Genomic DNA, 16528 nt, shown 5'->3' on the forward strand with positions numbered 1-16528 from the left:
GATGTGTGTTGAAGCTAGGTCCTGTTGGGAGCCTAGATGTTTTCTATAGCACACAATGGAAGGATGATTGATAGATATACTGATATTAAAATACAGGAATGTTACTTGGAAATGATTTTAGGAAGACATTCAAGATACTAGCCAAAGACTGAGGCAGACATAGTGGAATAAACCATTGTCAAGGATCATATTAAGGGAGAATTTGGAGAAGCAAATGATTTCTCATATGTTCTACCACAACTAAAGTGGATATGTAAAGAAGGATGGCACAGAAAATTTGCCTTAGAGTTATTAAAGAGAAGTCTCCATCTAAAACCAAACTCTCTTTGTCTTCTCAATAATTTCCCCCTATCATCAAAGAGTCAGGAGTGGTACACTCTGCTGTTTGTTGCTTCACCAGGCATTCTTGTGGGTCAGAACCATGCTTTGTGATGTCAGAGCACAAGCTCACCTACTATTGGTTGAGGACCTTGATGATGAATCAGTTCTGAGGGTGTGGCCTTCCCTGCTCTGCCAGTTGTTCACAGCCCCTCGAGGGAGAAACAACGCACTGCTTGGTGGTGGAGAAATTTGGGAAGGAACCTAAGGAATCACTGTCCGACATGGACCTCCCATCCTCCACTAGTGATGTGCCGATGGTAGCGAACGGGTCATTCCTTATGGTGAAGACAAAGGCGGCTTACAAGCAGTATCCACCAAGCATCCTGTATGGAAAGGTGAGATGACAAATCCTACCGAAACTCCCTCCTCCCCTGATTTACTCTTACCCAAAGTTACTACGTCTCTCTGTCCTGGCATAAATCCTTTACCAATCCTCACCTTTTCTGACCAAGTATCTTTCACATGCTTATCCTGACTTCTCCCTATATTAACTAATTCTTGTGTTCTCCTCTTGCCATTCCAGAGATCGAAAACAAAGAAACGCAGGACACGCGCCCTGAGAAAGAGCCTCAAAAAGATGGATGACAAAGACTTGGCTCCACCCGAGCCAAAGCAAGTTAAAGAAAGACCAATGACAGGAGAGCCTCAACCTCTAGCGGAGCAACCTGAAAAGCCAGCTGAGGAGCAGGCGACTGGAGAAGCAACTACAGCTGCAGCTGCTACTCATGGGGAAGCCAATGAGATGGCTGTCTCACAAATGGAGAATTCCCAAACCTATGACAATTAAAATTGAAAGTGCATTGATAATTAAAAATAAATTCAATTTAATTGAAAAGTTATGCGTAATTGTATGTGACTAACGGTGAAACCAGGAAAGGGGAGAAAAATAATGGTTATAGAGGAAGGGAGGGAATATGGGTGGGTGAATGGCAAGGGAGACATTTGTTTTTCACTAGGTTTGGGGCAGCAATGGTGGGTGCATGGAAAGAGAGGGAGTTTGGGTGGGTAGAACACAAGGGAAGTATTTGGGTCTCACAAGGTTTGGGGCAGTAATGGCAGATGCATGGAAAAAGAGGGAGTTTGTGTCTGTATATGACATGGGAGGGATTTTGGTCTCACATGTTTTGGAGAACTTATGGTGGGTGTAAGGAAAGAGAGGGCGTTTGGGTGGGTAGAAGACAAGGGAGGAATTTGGGTCTCACAAGGCTTGGGACAGTAATGTTTGATGTATGGAAACAAAGGGAGTTTGGGTGGGTATATGACAAGGGGGGATTTGGGTCTCATATGGTTTGGGGCAGTTGTAGTGGGTACATGGAAATACAGGGTGTTTGACTGGGTCGAAGACACGTGAGAGACTTGGGTCTCAGAAGGACTGGTGGAGTAATTGTGGGTGCATGGAAAGAGAGGGAGTTTGGGTGGGTACATGACAAGGGCCGGATTTGGATCTCACAAGGTTTGGGGCAGTAATGGTGGTTGCATGAAAAGAAAAGGAATTTGGCTTGGTAGAAAACAAGAGGAAGATTGAATCTCATATAGTTTGGGGGCATTAATGGTGGGTATATGACAAGATACGTTAGATGACAAGGGAGGGGTGTGATTCTTATACACTTTGGGGACAGAAATGGCAGGTATATGGCAAGAAAGGTAATTTGGGAGGGTAAAAGTCATGGGACAGATTTGGGTCTCACATACTTTTCATGGAGTAATGGGGGACATTTGGCAAGAGAGGAAGTTTGGTGGGTAGATGACAAGGAAGGGATTAGGGTCTCACAGAGGTGGGGAAAGAAATGGCCGGAGTATGGCAAGAGAGTGAGTTTGGGTTTGTAATTAAAAGGCAGAGATTTAGGTCTCACAAGGTTTATGGCACATGTGGGTATATTTCAAGACAGGGAGTTTAGATGGGTATATGACAAGGGAGGGATTTGGGTCTCACATAATTTGGGGGAGAGTAAGAATGGGTAAATGGTAAGAGAAATTTGGGTGGGTAGATTACAACGGGAGGATTTGATTCTCAAATGCTCAGTGGACAAAAATTGTGAGTATATGAAAAGAGAGGAGTTTGGGTTATTATATGACAAGGGTGGGATTAGGGTCTCAGAAAGATGGAGTCAGAAATGGTAGATATAAAGCAACAGAGGGAGATTTGCTAAGCAAATGACAAGGAGGGATTTGGTTCCTACACTATGGGAGCAGAGATGGTGAGTATGTAGCAAGAGAAAGAGTTTGGATTGGTATATGACAAGGAAAGGATTAGGGTCTCACAAAGCTGATGGCAAAATGATGTGTATATGCCAAGAGAGGCAGTTTTGGTAGCTGTATGACCAGGGGGGATTTGGGTCTCTCAAGATTTGGAAGCATAAATGATTGTTATATTTCAAGAAACACAATTTGGATGGATGTATGACAAGAGAGGGGGATTTGTTTGGCCTATGAAAAGTGATATGTTTGGGTGTCACATGTTTGGGGGCAGAAATGGTAGGTATATCACAAGATGTGGAATGGTGTGGTTATATGACAAAAGAAGGATTTTTATTGTGCATATTGCAAGAGAAGGATTTGGGTCGCAGCAGGATGGGGTCAGAAATGGTGGGTAAATGGATAATGATGGAGTTTGGGTGAGTATATGACATGCGACAGATTGCAGCTTCACAGTGTTTAGGGGCACAAATGGTGGGCATATTGTAAGTGAGGCAGTGAGAGTTGGTATATGGCAAGGGAAGAATGAGGGCCGTGAAAGAATGGGGCCAGAAATAGTGGGTACATGGCAAGAGAGGGAGTTTAGTTGGGTGAATGAAAGGGAGGGATTTGTGTCTTATAAAACTTTAGGGAAGAAATCTTGGCTGTATGGCAAGAGTTGGAGTTTGGTTGGGCAGATAAGAAAGGAAGGATATGGTTTCATATGGATGAGGGCAGAAACATTAGGAATATGGAAAGAGAGAGTGAGCTTGGATGGGTATATTATATGGGAGATAGTTTGGTCTCCTAATATTTAGTGGCAGATAAGTAACTTTCATGAGTACACTATAAAGATGGACTTTGATTGGGTGTATGGTATAAAACACACCTTGGTCTCAAATAGTTGAGGCCTAGAAAATTGACTTAGGTGGGTATATGACAGAGAAGGCTCTTTGGGGATGAATATGGAAGAGCTGACATTTTGGATACTATAGGGTTAGAGACCAGGCAAGGATTTTTGTTTGATCTATGAAAAAGAAAAGAATTTGGGTAAGCATCCATCAAAGAAAGGACTTTGGTTTTCACAGATTTGAAGGTCATACCACAAATGCACTGTAATACACATAGAGGTAATGTATGGATCATTGAATCTAAATTGCTACTTATACCTTATCACAAAGATAAAGACAAAGAAAACTATGTTCCACCATCTATGTATTTTTCAAGAGCAGGGCAAACAGTTTGAATTGTCTCAACCTATCTGAGGTAATGAGTGTAAGTGAATTATTCCCACAAATAGAAGATACATTACCTATTAAACAACTGTTTCTAAGTGTTTCTTTTATACCTTACCATACAAAGTAAGTAAGGAAAGATCCCCAGGAGCACGAAACACTCAGTATACTTGAATATACTAATCACATCTCAGAGAAAGCAGTGGTAATTAGAAGTGACAGGTTTAACCTTGGTTATCCTTTATAAGAAATTTGGGGTTTAGTAGGACTTTCAGAGTGGGCAGCTTCCATAACAGGCTTAGCAGAAATGAGGATATACTAATGAGACATTTGTGTAACTTGATCTATCAGAATAGTAAAATAATAAACTTCAACGTAATGAGTATTTCCTCAGAAATCTCATGCCAGGTAAAGCAATGCTCTCTAGCCAGAGGAAAACCTTGTCTCCTTAAAGTGATTTCACACAAGTCTTTCTCTCAAACCAAATTGCCAGATAAGACTAAAGATTAGACAATGATGGGTGAGCTAAGGGAGGGTAGATGCTACCTCTTGACCACAACTGCTTACATGTCAACATTCCTGGCCCTCTAGCTAAATGCTAATCTCACTTCAGGACTTCAAGATGCAAGTCAGAGACTTGAAAGGATCTCTGGATCTCTTTATCACAGTTAATTGGGTACTTGCCTAAAATGTAAGGAAATTAATTCATGATCATCATGGCAGGATTCAGGCATGCATGGTACTGGGTCAGTTGTTGAGTGCTTACATACTGATCCATCAGTAGTTGGTAGAGAGAGAGAGATGGGGCAAATTGTGGGGATGTAAACCTCAAAACCCAACCTCAGTGATATATATTATCCATAAAAGCCATATCCACTCCAACAAGGTCACACTTCCTAATCTTTTCCCAGCAGTTGCACTCCTTTGTGACTAAGTATTCAAGTATAAAAGAGTATGGTTTTCATTCACATTAACTATCAAAAATTCCTCAGTGTGTTGGGGGTTACTCCCTAGTGTAAATTGAGGGGGTTGATCTTGTAAGTGTTTCCAGAGTGTGGTGGTTTAATCATCATCAGAGTGTGATCTTGATGGTGGATGTAGGTAGGATGGTTTCTGTTGGGAGATCAGATGGTAGGTACAGACACCACAATGTGCTAGGACAAGGCTGGTTGGAGAGATACAAAGTTTGCACAGTCCTAGAGCTACCTACCACAAAAAGCTAGTCACCACACTAGGCATGACACTAGATGTGAGGCCAATTTAGATATGGCAAAATTGTGGAAAAACAAGTACCAGATAGGGTGTACTCACCAGGCTTAACCATCAGGAGATCACAAGATGTCTAGTTATGTAGTGGAGGATTTTATATGCTACAAGGTATCATGTGAGTAGATGAGTGTAGGGTACATCCTGGTGGGAGAACTGATGTAGGCTATATCAAAGAATGGAATTCTGGGTCTAATATGTGGCATAGGATTTGGGACTTTGTTGAATACTTGAACAAATTCTGCAAGACAAACAGTCCCAACAACTATGGGGAACTGCCTGAGGCACATAAGTTAGATACTGCAGGATATGAAACTAGAAGTATTGGCTTGTGTTCAGGGTGTGCAAGAGGATAGTCTCTGGGGAAGATCATGGGAAGAGTATGTACAAAGAGGGTTGTAGAGTCAAAACCTAGGCCTATGGTTGTGAATCGAGCCATTCCTGGGGGGAGCTTAAATGTTAGCTATTGCATATGGATAGGTGATGAAACTAGATGAGGCTGTGGTATTTTGGACCCTAATGAAGCCTAGAGGACTGTACTGTGGATTGTAGGTTGCCAGACTAGATTTGACTACTGGCATAGATACAGCCAACAGGATGTAGAAAAACATGTATCAGTGGTAACTTTGGGGTTATTCAACAGCTTAACCCTGGAGAGGACATGGGAATCTTGGTATGGAGTTGGATTGCTTAGGCAGCATACAGGATTCTGTGAGTAATTGTTGTAATGGGGTAGATATTGCCTAGAGTGTAAGAAGGCATGATGGGACTAGGCTGGAACTAAGGATTTGGGACCCTGCTAAAGAGCAGATGTGACGACAAGTGAGAACAAGCACAATTCCAGGGATGCCACCGGATGTTCCATACAGTCTGCACTCCACTGGATTTAGAAAGCAATTATCTGTTGCAGAAGGCTGCTTACCTCTCTAGACTCTGGAGGAGGATTTGGTCACTTTGGTAAAGAAGGGGATGATGTAGGCAGTCCTATCTTCAGTGGTGTGATGAGGGAGGGGTGATTTTGTTGGGAATCCACATGCTGTCTCCAGCATAAGAGGAGTTACTGGGATGAGGAATCATAGAGGCTGCTAGTGTAGTTGTCTGGTGAAGACCTGGCCATTGGCTATGAGGCTCGTGCTATATTCAACCCTCTATGTAAATTAACATATTGAGAGAATGGCTCTACCCAACAAGTTAGACTATGAAGGAAACCATGGAAAGTCCGAGAAAGAAGTAATGTACTATTGTCCACACAAAGTGCCTGTGGGTGGATTCCAGTAGGGCAGGTTCTAGCAGGAAGCCTAGAAGTTCTCAACAATATAGAAGGATTTCAGAGACTAGTTGCACCTTTGCTGGATTCTATATGTTGACTACAGTACACATGGAAATGAGGGAGCAAAGATAGGGCATGGGATTGAGAACCTCTAGAAACCTAATTGTTGTTACAGCAAGGCTCAGTTGATCAGGCAAGTCCAGAGAACTGAATTTGAGTACAAAGCTAGATGAAGACAGATGTAGGAAAAGAAGCATTGCGTAGTGGCTGAACACTCACCAGGCTAGGCCATGGAAGAGTATTGGAATATCCAGTGAGGTGATGTAGTTGGCACAAAAGTACTGTGCGTGGATGCGGGTAGGGAAATTTCTGGTATAACCCTCTATATTGACTACAAAAGAGACTTTGGAGTGGGAGTAGACCCTAAATATGGGACTCTGGTGAAACCTAGTGGTCATGATAGAAACATGCAAGAAAGTAAATAGAAGAGTAGGTTGGGTCACTGGCAGTGAAATATGAACTATGTTTCGTGGGATGTGGAGAAACTCTATCTGATAGGGGAAAAATTAACTAGCTTTGAACTTTGGGCCAGACATGGGAAGTATGGATAAGGGGTGGGAACATGTGTACAGAGGAAATGTTACATGGTGTGTTAAGTGTAGAGGGAGCCTAGTTGTTGATATAGCACAGTAGGCATTGCTTGACCTATGGAAACTCAAGGCACATATAGCTAGAGTATGTCAGGCAGCAGGTGGAAAATCAAGAATTAATTTGTGTGTATGAGTCTGTTTTTGTAATAAGGTGGTTTATTTATCAAAACAGTCTTGTTAATGGATGAAGATAAGATGGTTACTGTTGGGAATATAGATGTTGGAATATAGCACAAAGGAATAAGAGCAATTGGAGGGAATAGTGGTTGCAGAAGTCTAGAGCTATTTACTACAAGGAGCTTGCGGTCAGACTAGTCATGGGCACTGGATGTGGTACCAAACTAGGTATGGCAGAATTGTGGGAAAACCAGTATCAGATAGAAATGTATTCACCAGACTAACCCAGTAGGAAATCGCAGGAAAACTTAGTGGACTTATTTATGTGACACAAGCATTCCTGAAGGTAGATGGAGGCAGGGTAATTTCTGGCAGGAGCACACAATGTAGGCTGGAGCACAGGACGGAATTCTGGTACTAGACTGGGAATTTAGGTCCTGGTTGAAGCTAGAGATTATTACTGCAAGGCAAAGAGTTCAGGCTACTATGTGGCACATCCTAAGGCTCATGATTTACATCCTGCAGGATATGAAAACAGAAATATTGGAATGTGCTTGGAATATCCAATAGGCTAGGATCTAGAGAAGAACATGAAAAGTTTGTGCATAGGTAAGGGTCGTTTAGTCAACATCTAGTCCTGTGCCCGTGGATCGCGTGAGTACTAGTGGGAACCTAATTGTTAGTATAGCACTGGAATTGGGAGTGTATGAGATTTGGGACCATGCTGAAGACTAAAGACTGCTGCTCTGAGGTATAAGTTGTTTTTCTAGGCTGGGGTACTGGTATAGATTCAGCAGTATGTGGAAAAACATTTATGACATGTTTGTTTGGAATACACAACAGTCTCTGAACGTGGAGAGATCATGGAGTATCTGAGTACAGAGTTGGGTTGTATAGGCAGCACACAGGGTTTTGTGGCTAAGTGTTGTAACAGTGGGTTCATGCAGGAACCTAGATCTTACCTATAACACAGGAGAGCATGGTAGGACTAGACTGGGATAAAGGATTGGGGACATTGACAAAATTTAGAAGTCACTACAAAGATGGGTGGTTGGTTGTGGTGTATGACTTTAATCATAGCACTGGGAGGCAGAGACAAGCGGGTCTCTGTAATTGCGGAGGCCAGCCTAGTCTACAAAGTTAGTGCCAGAAGAGGCTCCAAAGCTACATAGAGAAGCTTTATTTCAAATTAAAAAGAAATTGATAGATAGATAGATAGATAGATAGATAGATAGATAGATAGATGGATGGATGGATGGATGGATGGATGGATGGATGGATGGATGGATGGATAGATAGATAGATAGATAGATAGATAGATAGATAGATAGATAGATAGATAGATAGATAGATAGATAGATAGATATAAGTCACTGCAAGTGCAAACAAGCACTATTCTAGGGATGCAATTAGAAGTTCTGGACTTCACTAGTTTGGGAAAACAATTGTCTCTGCAGAAGGGTGCTTCCCTGTATAGACTCTATACAGGAGGATTTAGACAGTCTGGGCATGGAATGGGGTGATGTAGGCAACTAAACCTTTGTTTTCTGATGAAACAGAGCTACTATTGGTGGTACTCCAGATGCTGTCCCCAGCACAGGAGGAGAAGTTGGTTCTAAGAATCCTGGATGTTGCTAGTTGGAGAGACTGGGGAAAGCCTGCACACTGGGTATGTGACACCGGCTGCAAACAGCCCTATCTGAAAATTCAAGTTCCAAATGGGGAATTGTTACTCTAAACTCTGCAGTTTAGACCCTCAGGAAGACATGGACGATTTGAATAACCAGCAATGGACTATAGTACAAAAACACTGTCCTGTTGATGGATTCTGGTAGGTACAGTCATAGCAGGGACCTAGGTACCACAGTACAGGAGGTTTTGTGAGAGTAGTCTGAGCAGTGTAAAGATGGCTAGTGCAAGGGGCAAGGAGCCAGAATATTCTGGTATGCTGACTGTTGAATTAAGGCTCATTGCAGAGTGATATGCCAAACAAGTATCAGGTAGGGCTTTGTACACCAAGCTTGATCCTGGAGGTGGACATGAGTAATGTGATGACGGAGTGGAGTAGCACTCCATGGAGGGGTAGTGATGGAGGAGGCACGAAGGGTTCTGTGAGTGGGTAAAGGAGGTGGTACTTTGTCAGGAGCCTTTATGTTGGCTATGGCACATGTAGAAGTGATGGGACAAGGCCAGGGTATGGGATTTGGCACTGCGTGGATGCTAAGATGGTGCTCTGACTAGGCTCAGTTGATTTGACTAGGCCGCAGTGGTGACTTGTGGGAACAAGGATATAAACAAATGGATGTAGAAAATGAAGTATTTGTTTGTAAGGGAGTACTCCATTAGAGTGTGTCTTGGAAGAGGACTTGGGGAGTTAAGGTATGGATTGGGCTTATGTAGGGGGCACAAAGAGTACTGTGTGTAGATGCTGGTAGAGTGGTTCTGACAGGACCCTATATTTTGACTAGAGAACAAGAGTAGCTCGTGGGAATTGGCCTCTGGATTTGGTACTCTGTTGAAACGTAGTGGTCATTATAGCAACAAGCAAGGAGGTAAGTGGCAAGATTAGACTTGGATGTTGGTAGTGAGATATGAGATATGTTTCTTGGGATGTAGAAAAACATTATATGGTAGGGATAATATTCTCCAGGATTGAACTTTGGGGATGGCATTGGAAGTTTGGATAAGGAGCTAGGTTGTGAATGAAGAGCAAATGTACTATGCATGTGTGCAGCAATGTTAAATGCAGAGGGAGCCTAGCTGTTCACTATAGCAAAGTTGATGGGCCTAAGCTTGTCTGCACAAATTGGAAACCTGTAGAAGCTTAAAGCTTGCAAATGGAAGGCAGATGTGGTTCCAGAAGGTCAGGCTGCATGTGGAAAAACAAGTATTCATGCTGTGTTCGTGATTACTCACTAGGCTAAATCCTAGAGGCCGAGGATGAGGGATGTCTAGGTACATAGTCAGGTGCCTTAATTATTTAAATGTGACTTATATTAAATGAAGGTAGCATGGTTCCTGATGAGAGTATGGATGTTGGACATAGTACAAAGGAATATCCTAGGATAAGGTCAGTTGGAGGAGAGAGAGTCTGCAGAAGCCTAGAGCCATCTACCAGAGGAAATGGTAGCCTCACCAGTCATGGTCACTGGATGTTTGACCAATCTAGTTATGGCAGAAAATCAAGTGTCAGATAGAGATGTAAACCCCAGGCTCACCAAGAAGGAGATCACAGGATGGGATGTCTGTGTATTTATTGGTGTTTTTATGTGTCTCAAGGCTTTCTGAAAGTAGATGTGGGCAGATAAAGCTAGCCTAAGTCCTTATAGGAGAATAAATGAAGGCTATAGCAAAGGACAAAATGCTAGGCATAGGCTGTGTTTTAAATTGGGAACCTTATTGAAATCTTGAGGTCATTACAGCAAGGATAGGAGTCCAGACATCTGTGCCACACTGCCTGCAGCATGTGATTTATGTTTTGCGTGACGTCAAAACAGAAATATCGGGTTGTGTTTGGAGTATCAGTTACTAGACTCTAGGGAGGTCGTGGGAAGTTTGTGTATAGCATGCCATAGTATAGTGAGCAGCTGAACATTTGGTATTATTCAACAGGCCCGACTCTGGAGAGTACATGGTAAATCTGGTTAATCTGGGTACTAAGTTGTGTTGTATAGGCAGCCCACAAGGTTGTGTGTGTATGTGTTGTCACAGGAGATTCATGCAGGAAACTAAATGTTGTCTTCACCCCAGGAGGCCATGGTGGGACTAGGATGGAACAAAGGATTTGGAACTCTACCAACAGCTAGAAGTCACTATTATTGACAGCAATGCTATTCCAGGGATGACACTGGATATTTCATCCAGTCTGGACTCCAGTGGATTAGAAAAACAATGATAGAATGCAGAGCAGTCCTCTACAATCTAGACCCTGGAGGAATATTCGACCAGTCTGGGGATAGAGTGGTCATGTAGGGCAGCCAGAACTCTAGTTTGATGAGAGATTGGTGGTCTTGGTGGGAATCTAGATGCTGTCTACAGCACAGAAGAAGTTGATGGGTCTACGAAACACAGAGATTGCTAGTGGAGGCAGCTGGAGATGACCTGGACACTGGCTGTTGCAACTTGGGTAGTCCAAGTCCTCTATGTACAAAGTACTGAGTGGGTAGCTAAATTCAATAAGTTAGACTTTTGGGAAGACATGGAAAGTCTGAGTAAGGAATAGTATACCATATTCTACCCAAAGAGTCCCATGGATGGATTCTTGCAGGGCAAGTGCTAGCAGAGGCTAGATCTTCAGTACATCCAAGGAGGATTTCTGAGACTAGTCTGAGCTGAGGTAGTTTGGACTGAACTGCCCAGAAGTCCCGTACTGCAAGAGGCCAGCAGCCAGACTATGGAGGGGTGCTGGATGTTAAACTCAAGCTAGATGCAGATGGATACGGAAAACAAGTATCAGTTGGTGGCTTATATAACAAGCTAGTTCCTGGAGGAGGACATTAGGAATGTGGTGGAGTAGGGTGCTGGAAGTAGCACAGAGGTTACTATGGATGGGTGCAGGTAGCAACTTGTCTGCTGCAAGGATTTCGGCCATCGCACACATCGAAGGCCAAGACATAGGATTTTCGAACTTATAGAAGCCTAAATATTGCTCCCTAGTTGATCAGACTAGGTTAGTCTAATGACTTTGGGAAAGAGGCTAGATCCAGATGAAGGTGGAAAATGAATTAGCTGGTTGTGAGGGAGTGAGTACTCACCAGGATATACCATGGAGGAGGGCTCAGAAATACCGGCTTTGGATTGGGGTAATGTAGGTAGGAAAATGAGTACTATGTGTAGATGAAGGTAGGGCAGGTCCTTGTAGGACCATGTATGTTGGTTAGAGGACGGGAGTAGATGCTGGGAGTAGGCTTCCGGATTTGGAACTCTGTTGAAATCTGTGAGCACTACTGCAACATGCAAGAATGTCAGTGGCTAGATTAGACTTTGACACTTGTAGTGTAACTAATTGTTGATTATAGCACAGTAGGAGTTGCTGAACCTAAACTTGGCTGAAGGATTTGAAACCTGCAGTGACCTAAAACTTGCAAATGCAAGGCACATGAGGTTATAGTAGCTCAGGCAGCACGTGGAAAATCAAATATTCATTTGTGTGTATGGGGATACTCAATAGGCTAAATCTTGGGGTCTGGGGATTGTGGGATGTCTGGTTATATAATGACGTGATTTGTCATCAGAATCATCCTATAGATGGATACAGGTGAGATGGTTTCTGTTGGGAATATAGACACTGGATACAGCACAACAGTATGTACTAGGACAAAGCCAGTTGGAGAAAAAGCTTAAGCTATCCATCACAAGTAGCTGTGGTCAGACTAGTCATGATCATTGGATGTAGGACCAATCTAGACATGCTGATATTGTAAAGAAAAAAAAAAAACAAGTATCAGCTTGGGATGTACTCACCAGGTTAACCCCGGAGGTAACCACAGGAAGTCTGTGTATACATTGGTGTGGTTTATTTGGCACAAACATTCCTGAAGGTAGAGTTGGGTAGGTGGGAGTAAGGTAAGTACTGGTGGGACCAAAGATATTGGAGCAGGGTAAACTCTAGTAGGAGCCAAAACATTGACTACAGGAAAGGATGAAATGCTGGGACTAGGCTGTGATCTAGGATTTTATAACCTGTTGAGGTTTAGAGATCCTTACTCCTAGGGAAGGAGTCTAGACTACAACACTCCCTGAGTCTCATGATTTACATGCTTCCAGGTATGGAAACAGAAATATCTGGTTGTATATGGAGTGTTAAATAGGCTAGACTCTGGAGGAGAACGTGGGTAGTTTGTGTATAGAGAAGGGTAGTACAGTCAACGCCTAGTACTCTGGCTGTGGGTAGGACAAGTACTGGCTGGAACCAAATTGTTAGCGATAGCACAGGAATAGGTTTTTGGGCCTTGGGGAGAGTGTGTGATTTAGGATCCTACTGAAGGTAAGATACTCAAGCTGTGTGTCATAGGTTGTCAGTCTAGGCTGAGATACAGAAATAGTTTCAGCAGGTTGTTGAAAAACATGAAACAAGTGTACTTTTGGGGCAAAGCAATAGGTTTAACCCCGGAGAGGACATGGGATTCTGGGTACAGAGTTGGTTATAGAGACAGCACAAGGCTCTGGTCGGGAAATGTTGCTACAATGGGTCCTACCAGCAACCAAGATTTGGACTCAGATGGAGCCTAGGGTTTGGAACTATGCAAGAAGCTAAAATCACTCCTAGTGGGAGCAAACAGATATTGTAGAGGTGCCACTGTATGTTTCATCAGGTCTGGACTCTACCGGTTTAAGAAAAGTATTATCTGCTGGAAAGGGGCACTTCCTTCACTAGGCTCTGGAGAAGGATTTGGACAGTCTGGGCATGGTGTGGTGTTATGGAGGCAGTCAGACCTCCTGTGGTTTGATGAGGTTGAGGTGGTCTCAGTGGGAATGTCAATATTGTCTACAGCACAGGAGAAGTTGATGGGACTAGGAATCCTAGAGTTTTCTAGCAGACATGGATGGAGAAATCATGAACACTAACAATGGGACCTGGGGTAGATCCAGCCCTATACATAAAAACAAGTATTGATTGTGGCAGTGGTGAACTCAACAAGTTAGACCCCCAGGAACATATGAAAAAGCTGAATAAAATCTGAATAAGGAGTAATATTCTATTGTCTACACAAAGTGTCCTGTGGCTGGATTTTGGTTCGGTAGATCCTAGCAGGAGGCTTGATGTCAGGTACAATACAGGAGAATTTCAGAGACTAATCTGAGCTACAGGATTTATGATCCAACTGAATAGAGGTCTCTACTGCAAGGTATAGGCAGCCAACCATACCAGCTTGGGGTACTGGCTGTTGAGCTCTGGCTACATCCAGATGGATATGCAAATCAAGTATCTGTTGTGATCTTATATACCAAGCTAGACCGTGGAGGAGGACATCGGAATTGTGGCTATAGAGTGGGGAGGTGGAGGAAGTGCAGAGGGTCCTCTGTGAGGCAGCAGGAAGCACCTTGTCTGGAGCCTTTTTGTTGGCTACAGAACATGTTGATGTAATGCGACTAGGCCAGGGAATGGGTTGTGGGAACCTGAAGAAGTCTAGATGGTGCTCAGTTGATCAGAGTAGTTCAGAGTATTGACTGTGAAATTAAGGATAGATATGGATGGATGGAGAAAAATGCATCTGGTTGTGAGGAAGTATTCTCCAGACTATACCATGGGGGAGGACTATGAAAGTCCAGGTATAGAGTGTGGTAATATAGGTGTCACAAATAGTGCTACTGTGAGTAGGTGCTGGTAGAGCGGGCCGTGGTAGGACCCTGTATGTTGGTTGGAGGACAGGAGTAGGTGGTAGGAGTAGGCCTCTGGCTTTCAGACTCTGTTGGAACCCACTGAAAACAGCAAGAATGGAAGTGGCAAAACCAGGCTAGGACACTGGCAGTGAGATATGACGATGTGGGATTACCCTGGATATGCCATGAATATGTTTGGTTACCATTGGTTATTCAAGATGATGTTTTGGGCAATGGATTAGTAAAGCCATGCAAGAAATCTGAACAGAGATATAGAGAGCAAGTAGTCAGAGTCAGGGAGGTGCCAAGGAGCTGCAAAAGGAGAAAACTACCAGGTGCCAGTCAGAACCTTACATGTAGGCCGCAGTCTCATAATGATACAGATATTCAGAGGGGAATCCCACATCGATATGAGCTTTGTTTGGAAGGATGTGAAAAGCACTAACCTGTTCCTAGAGGAACAGGAAATATCTACTAGGTTTGAGCTTGGGAGGACATGGTAACTTTTCATAAAGAGTGGGGTTATGTACGAAGAGCAAATATGCCATGAGTCAGTACAGGTATGATAACTGCTGGGAACCGTAGATGTTGACCATAGAAGAGTGGTAACTGCTGGGATCGTGCTGTGATTTGAGATCTGTGTCCCTGAAAAATGCCACAAATCACTACTGCAAAGTGCAAGAGTCCATTCATAGATGGGACAGTGAATTTTCTGTCTAGGATAAATTCCTCTGAATATGGAAAACCAAGTACCAAGTATGGATATACTCACCTTGATAAATCCTGGAAAGGGACATAGGAAATCAGAGTATGGTGTGAAAAGGTATGTGAAACGTTAAGAGCCCTATTGGTTTATGTAGATAGGGTTATATCTGGCAGTAGCCAAGATGTTCTCTCTAGTATAGGAAAAATGTTCCAAATAGGCTGCAGCATGTTGAAGTCTAAAACTTACTACTGTTAGGCAAGGAGTCCAGACTAAAATTGAACATTTCTTATGATTTCCAGGTTATATCTACCAGCATGTTGAAAAACAATGTCTGATACTGTGTGATATTCTCAATAGGCTAGACACCGGAAGAGATGAGACCACTTATAGGTTTGTGTCAGTGTTAGAATGGGTCCAATGGGGTGAATGTAGTTATTAAAGGAGGCTGTATGTTCACCAAAGTAAAAGGGGTAATGAGGCTAGGATGCATCACCTGACTTGGAATCCTGTAGAATCATAGAGGCCATGATTTTATTGCTACACTGCAAGACAAGATCTGGATACAGGATTTGGTATACTCGTTAGGTACAGAAGAATGTGGAGATGCAAATAATCAAGTGTGAGTGTGAGTGTGTGTGTGTGTGTGTGTGTGTGTGTGTGTGTGTGTATGTATGTGTGTAGTCAATAGTCTAGGCCATGGTGGAGGATCTGTGAACTACATGTGTGAAGTGTGGTGGTGCAGATATCTCAAATGGTCCTGTGAGTGGATAAGGATAGGGCCAGTCCTGGAGTGAGCCTAGATATTGGCTACAGCATTTAGTGCTGGGACTAAGTAAGATGTCAGATTTGGACTCTAAGGAAGCCGAGAGGTAGCTACTCCAAGATACAGGCTGAAAGGCAAAGCTGTGAGATACAGGCTGGATACTGTGAAATGTAGAAAAACGAGTATAGGCTGGTGGTATACAATCACCAGGCTTTAACCTGGAGGAGGACGTGGGAAGTCTGTGTATGAAGCAAAAAGGGGTAGGCAGATCCAAGTGTCCTGTGAGTGGATGTCTGTAGAAGACTGGGTCCTGGTGGGAGCCTAAATGTTTTCTATAGCACAGAATTGAAGGATGATTGATTGATATACTGATATTAAAATACAGGAATGTTACTTGGGAATGATTTTTCGGAAGACATTCAAGATACTAGCCAAAGACTGAGGCAGACATAGTGGAATAAACCATTGTCAAGGATTGTATTAAGGGAGAATTTGGAGAAGCAAATGATTTCTCATATGTTCTACCACAACTAAAGTGGATATTGAAAGAAGGATGGCACAGAAAATTTGCCTTAGAGTTATTAAAGAGAAGTCTCCAACTAAAACCAAACTCTCTTTGCCTTCTCAATAATTTCCCCCTAT

The 16528-nt window shown here is 43.0% G+C and overlaps 2 protein-coding genes across 9 annotated transcripts in view; one reads left to right on the forward strand and one right to left on the reverse strand.

Annotated features, from left to right (window-relative positions):
• Positions 1-16528, reverse strand: part of Dmd (dystrophin) — a 2257783-nt gene that overhangs the window by 1640722 nt on the left and 600533 nt on the right. The window lies entirely within an intron of this gene.
• On the forward strand, positions 519-1206 carry LOC125410298 (uncharacterized). Its single transcript, XM_048449767.3, has 2 exons — positions 519-716; positions 905-1206. The coding sequence occupies exons 1-2, from the start codon at positions 603-605 to the stop codon at positions 1166-1168; spliced, it is 378 nt and encodes a 125-aa protein (XP_048305724.2). The 5' UTR covers positions 519-602; the 3' UTR covers positions 1169-1206.

This window comes from Myodes glareolus, chromosome X (genome assembly GCF_982192425.1).
Source record: "Myodes glareolus chromosome X, mMyoGla1.1, whole genome shotgun sequence".
Lineage (NCBI taxonomy): Eukaryota > Metazoa > Chordata > Mammalia > Rodentia > Cricetidae > Myodes > Myodes glareolus.

Bases quoted from the DNA above. Each gene is read 5' to 3' on its own strand.
- LOC125410298 (XM_048449767.3), top strand. From the start codon at position 603: ATGGACCTCCCATCCTCCACTAGTGATGTGCCGATGGTAGCGAACGGG. The intron at 717-904 runs GTGAGATGACAA...TTGCCATTCCAG, and splicing joins CAAGCATCCTGTATGGAAAG to AGATCGAAAACAAAGAAACG.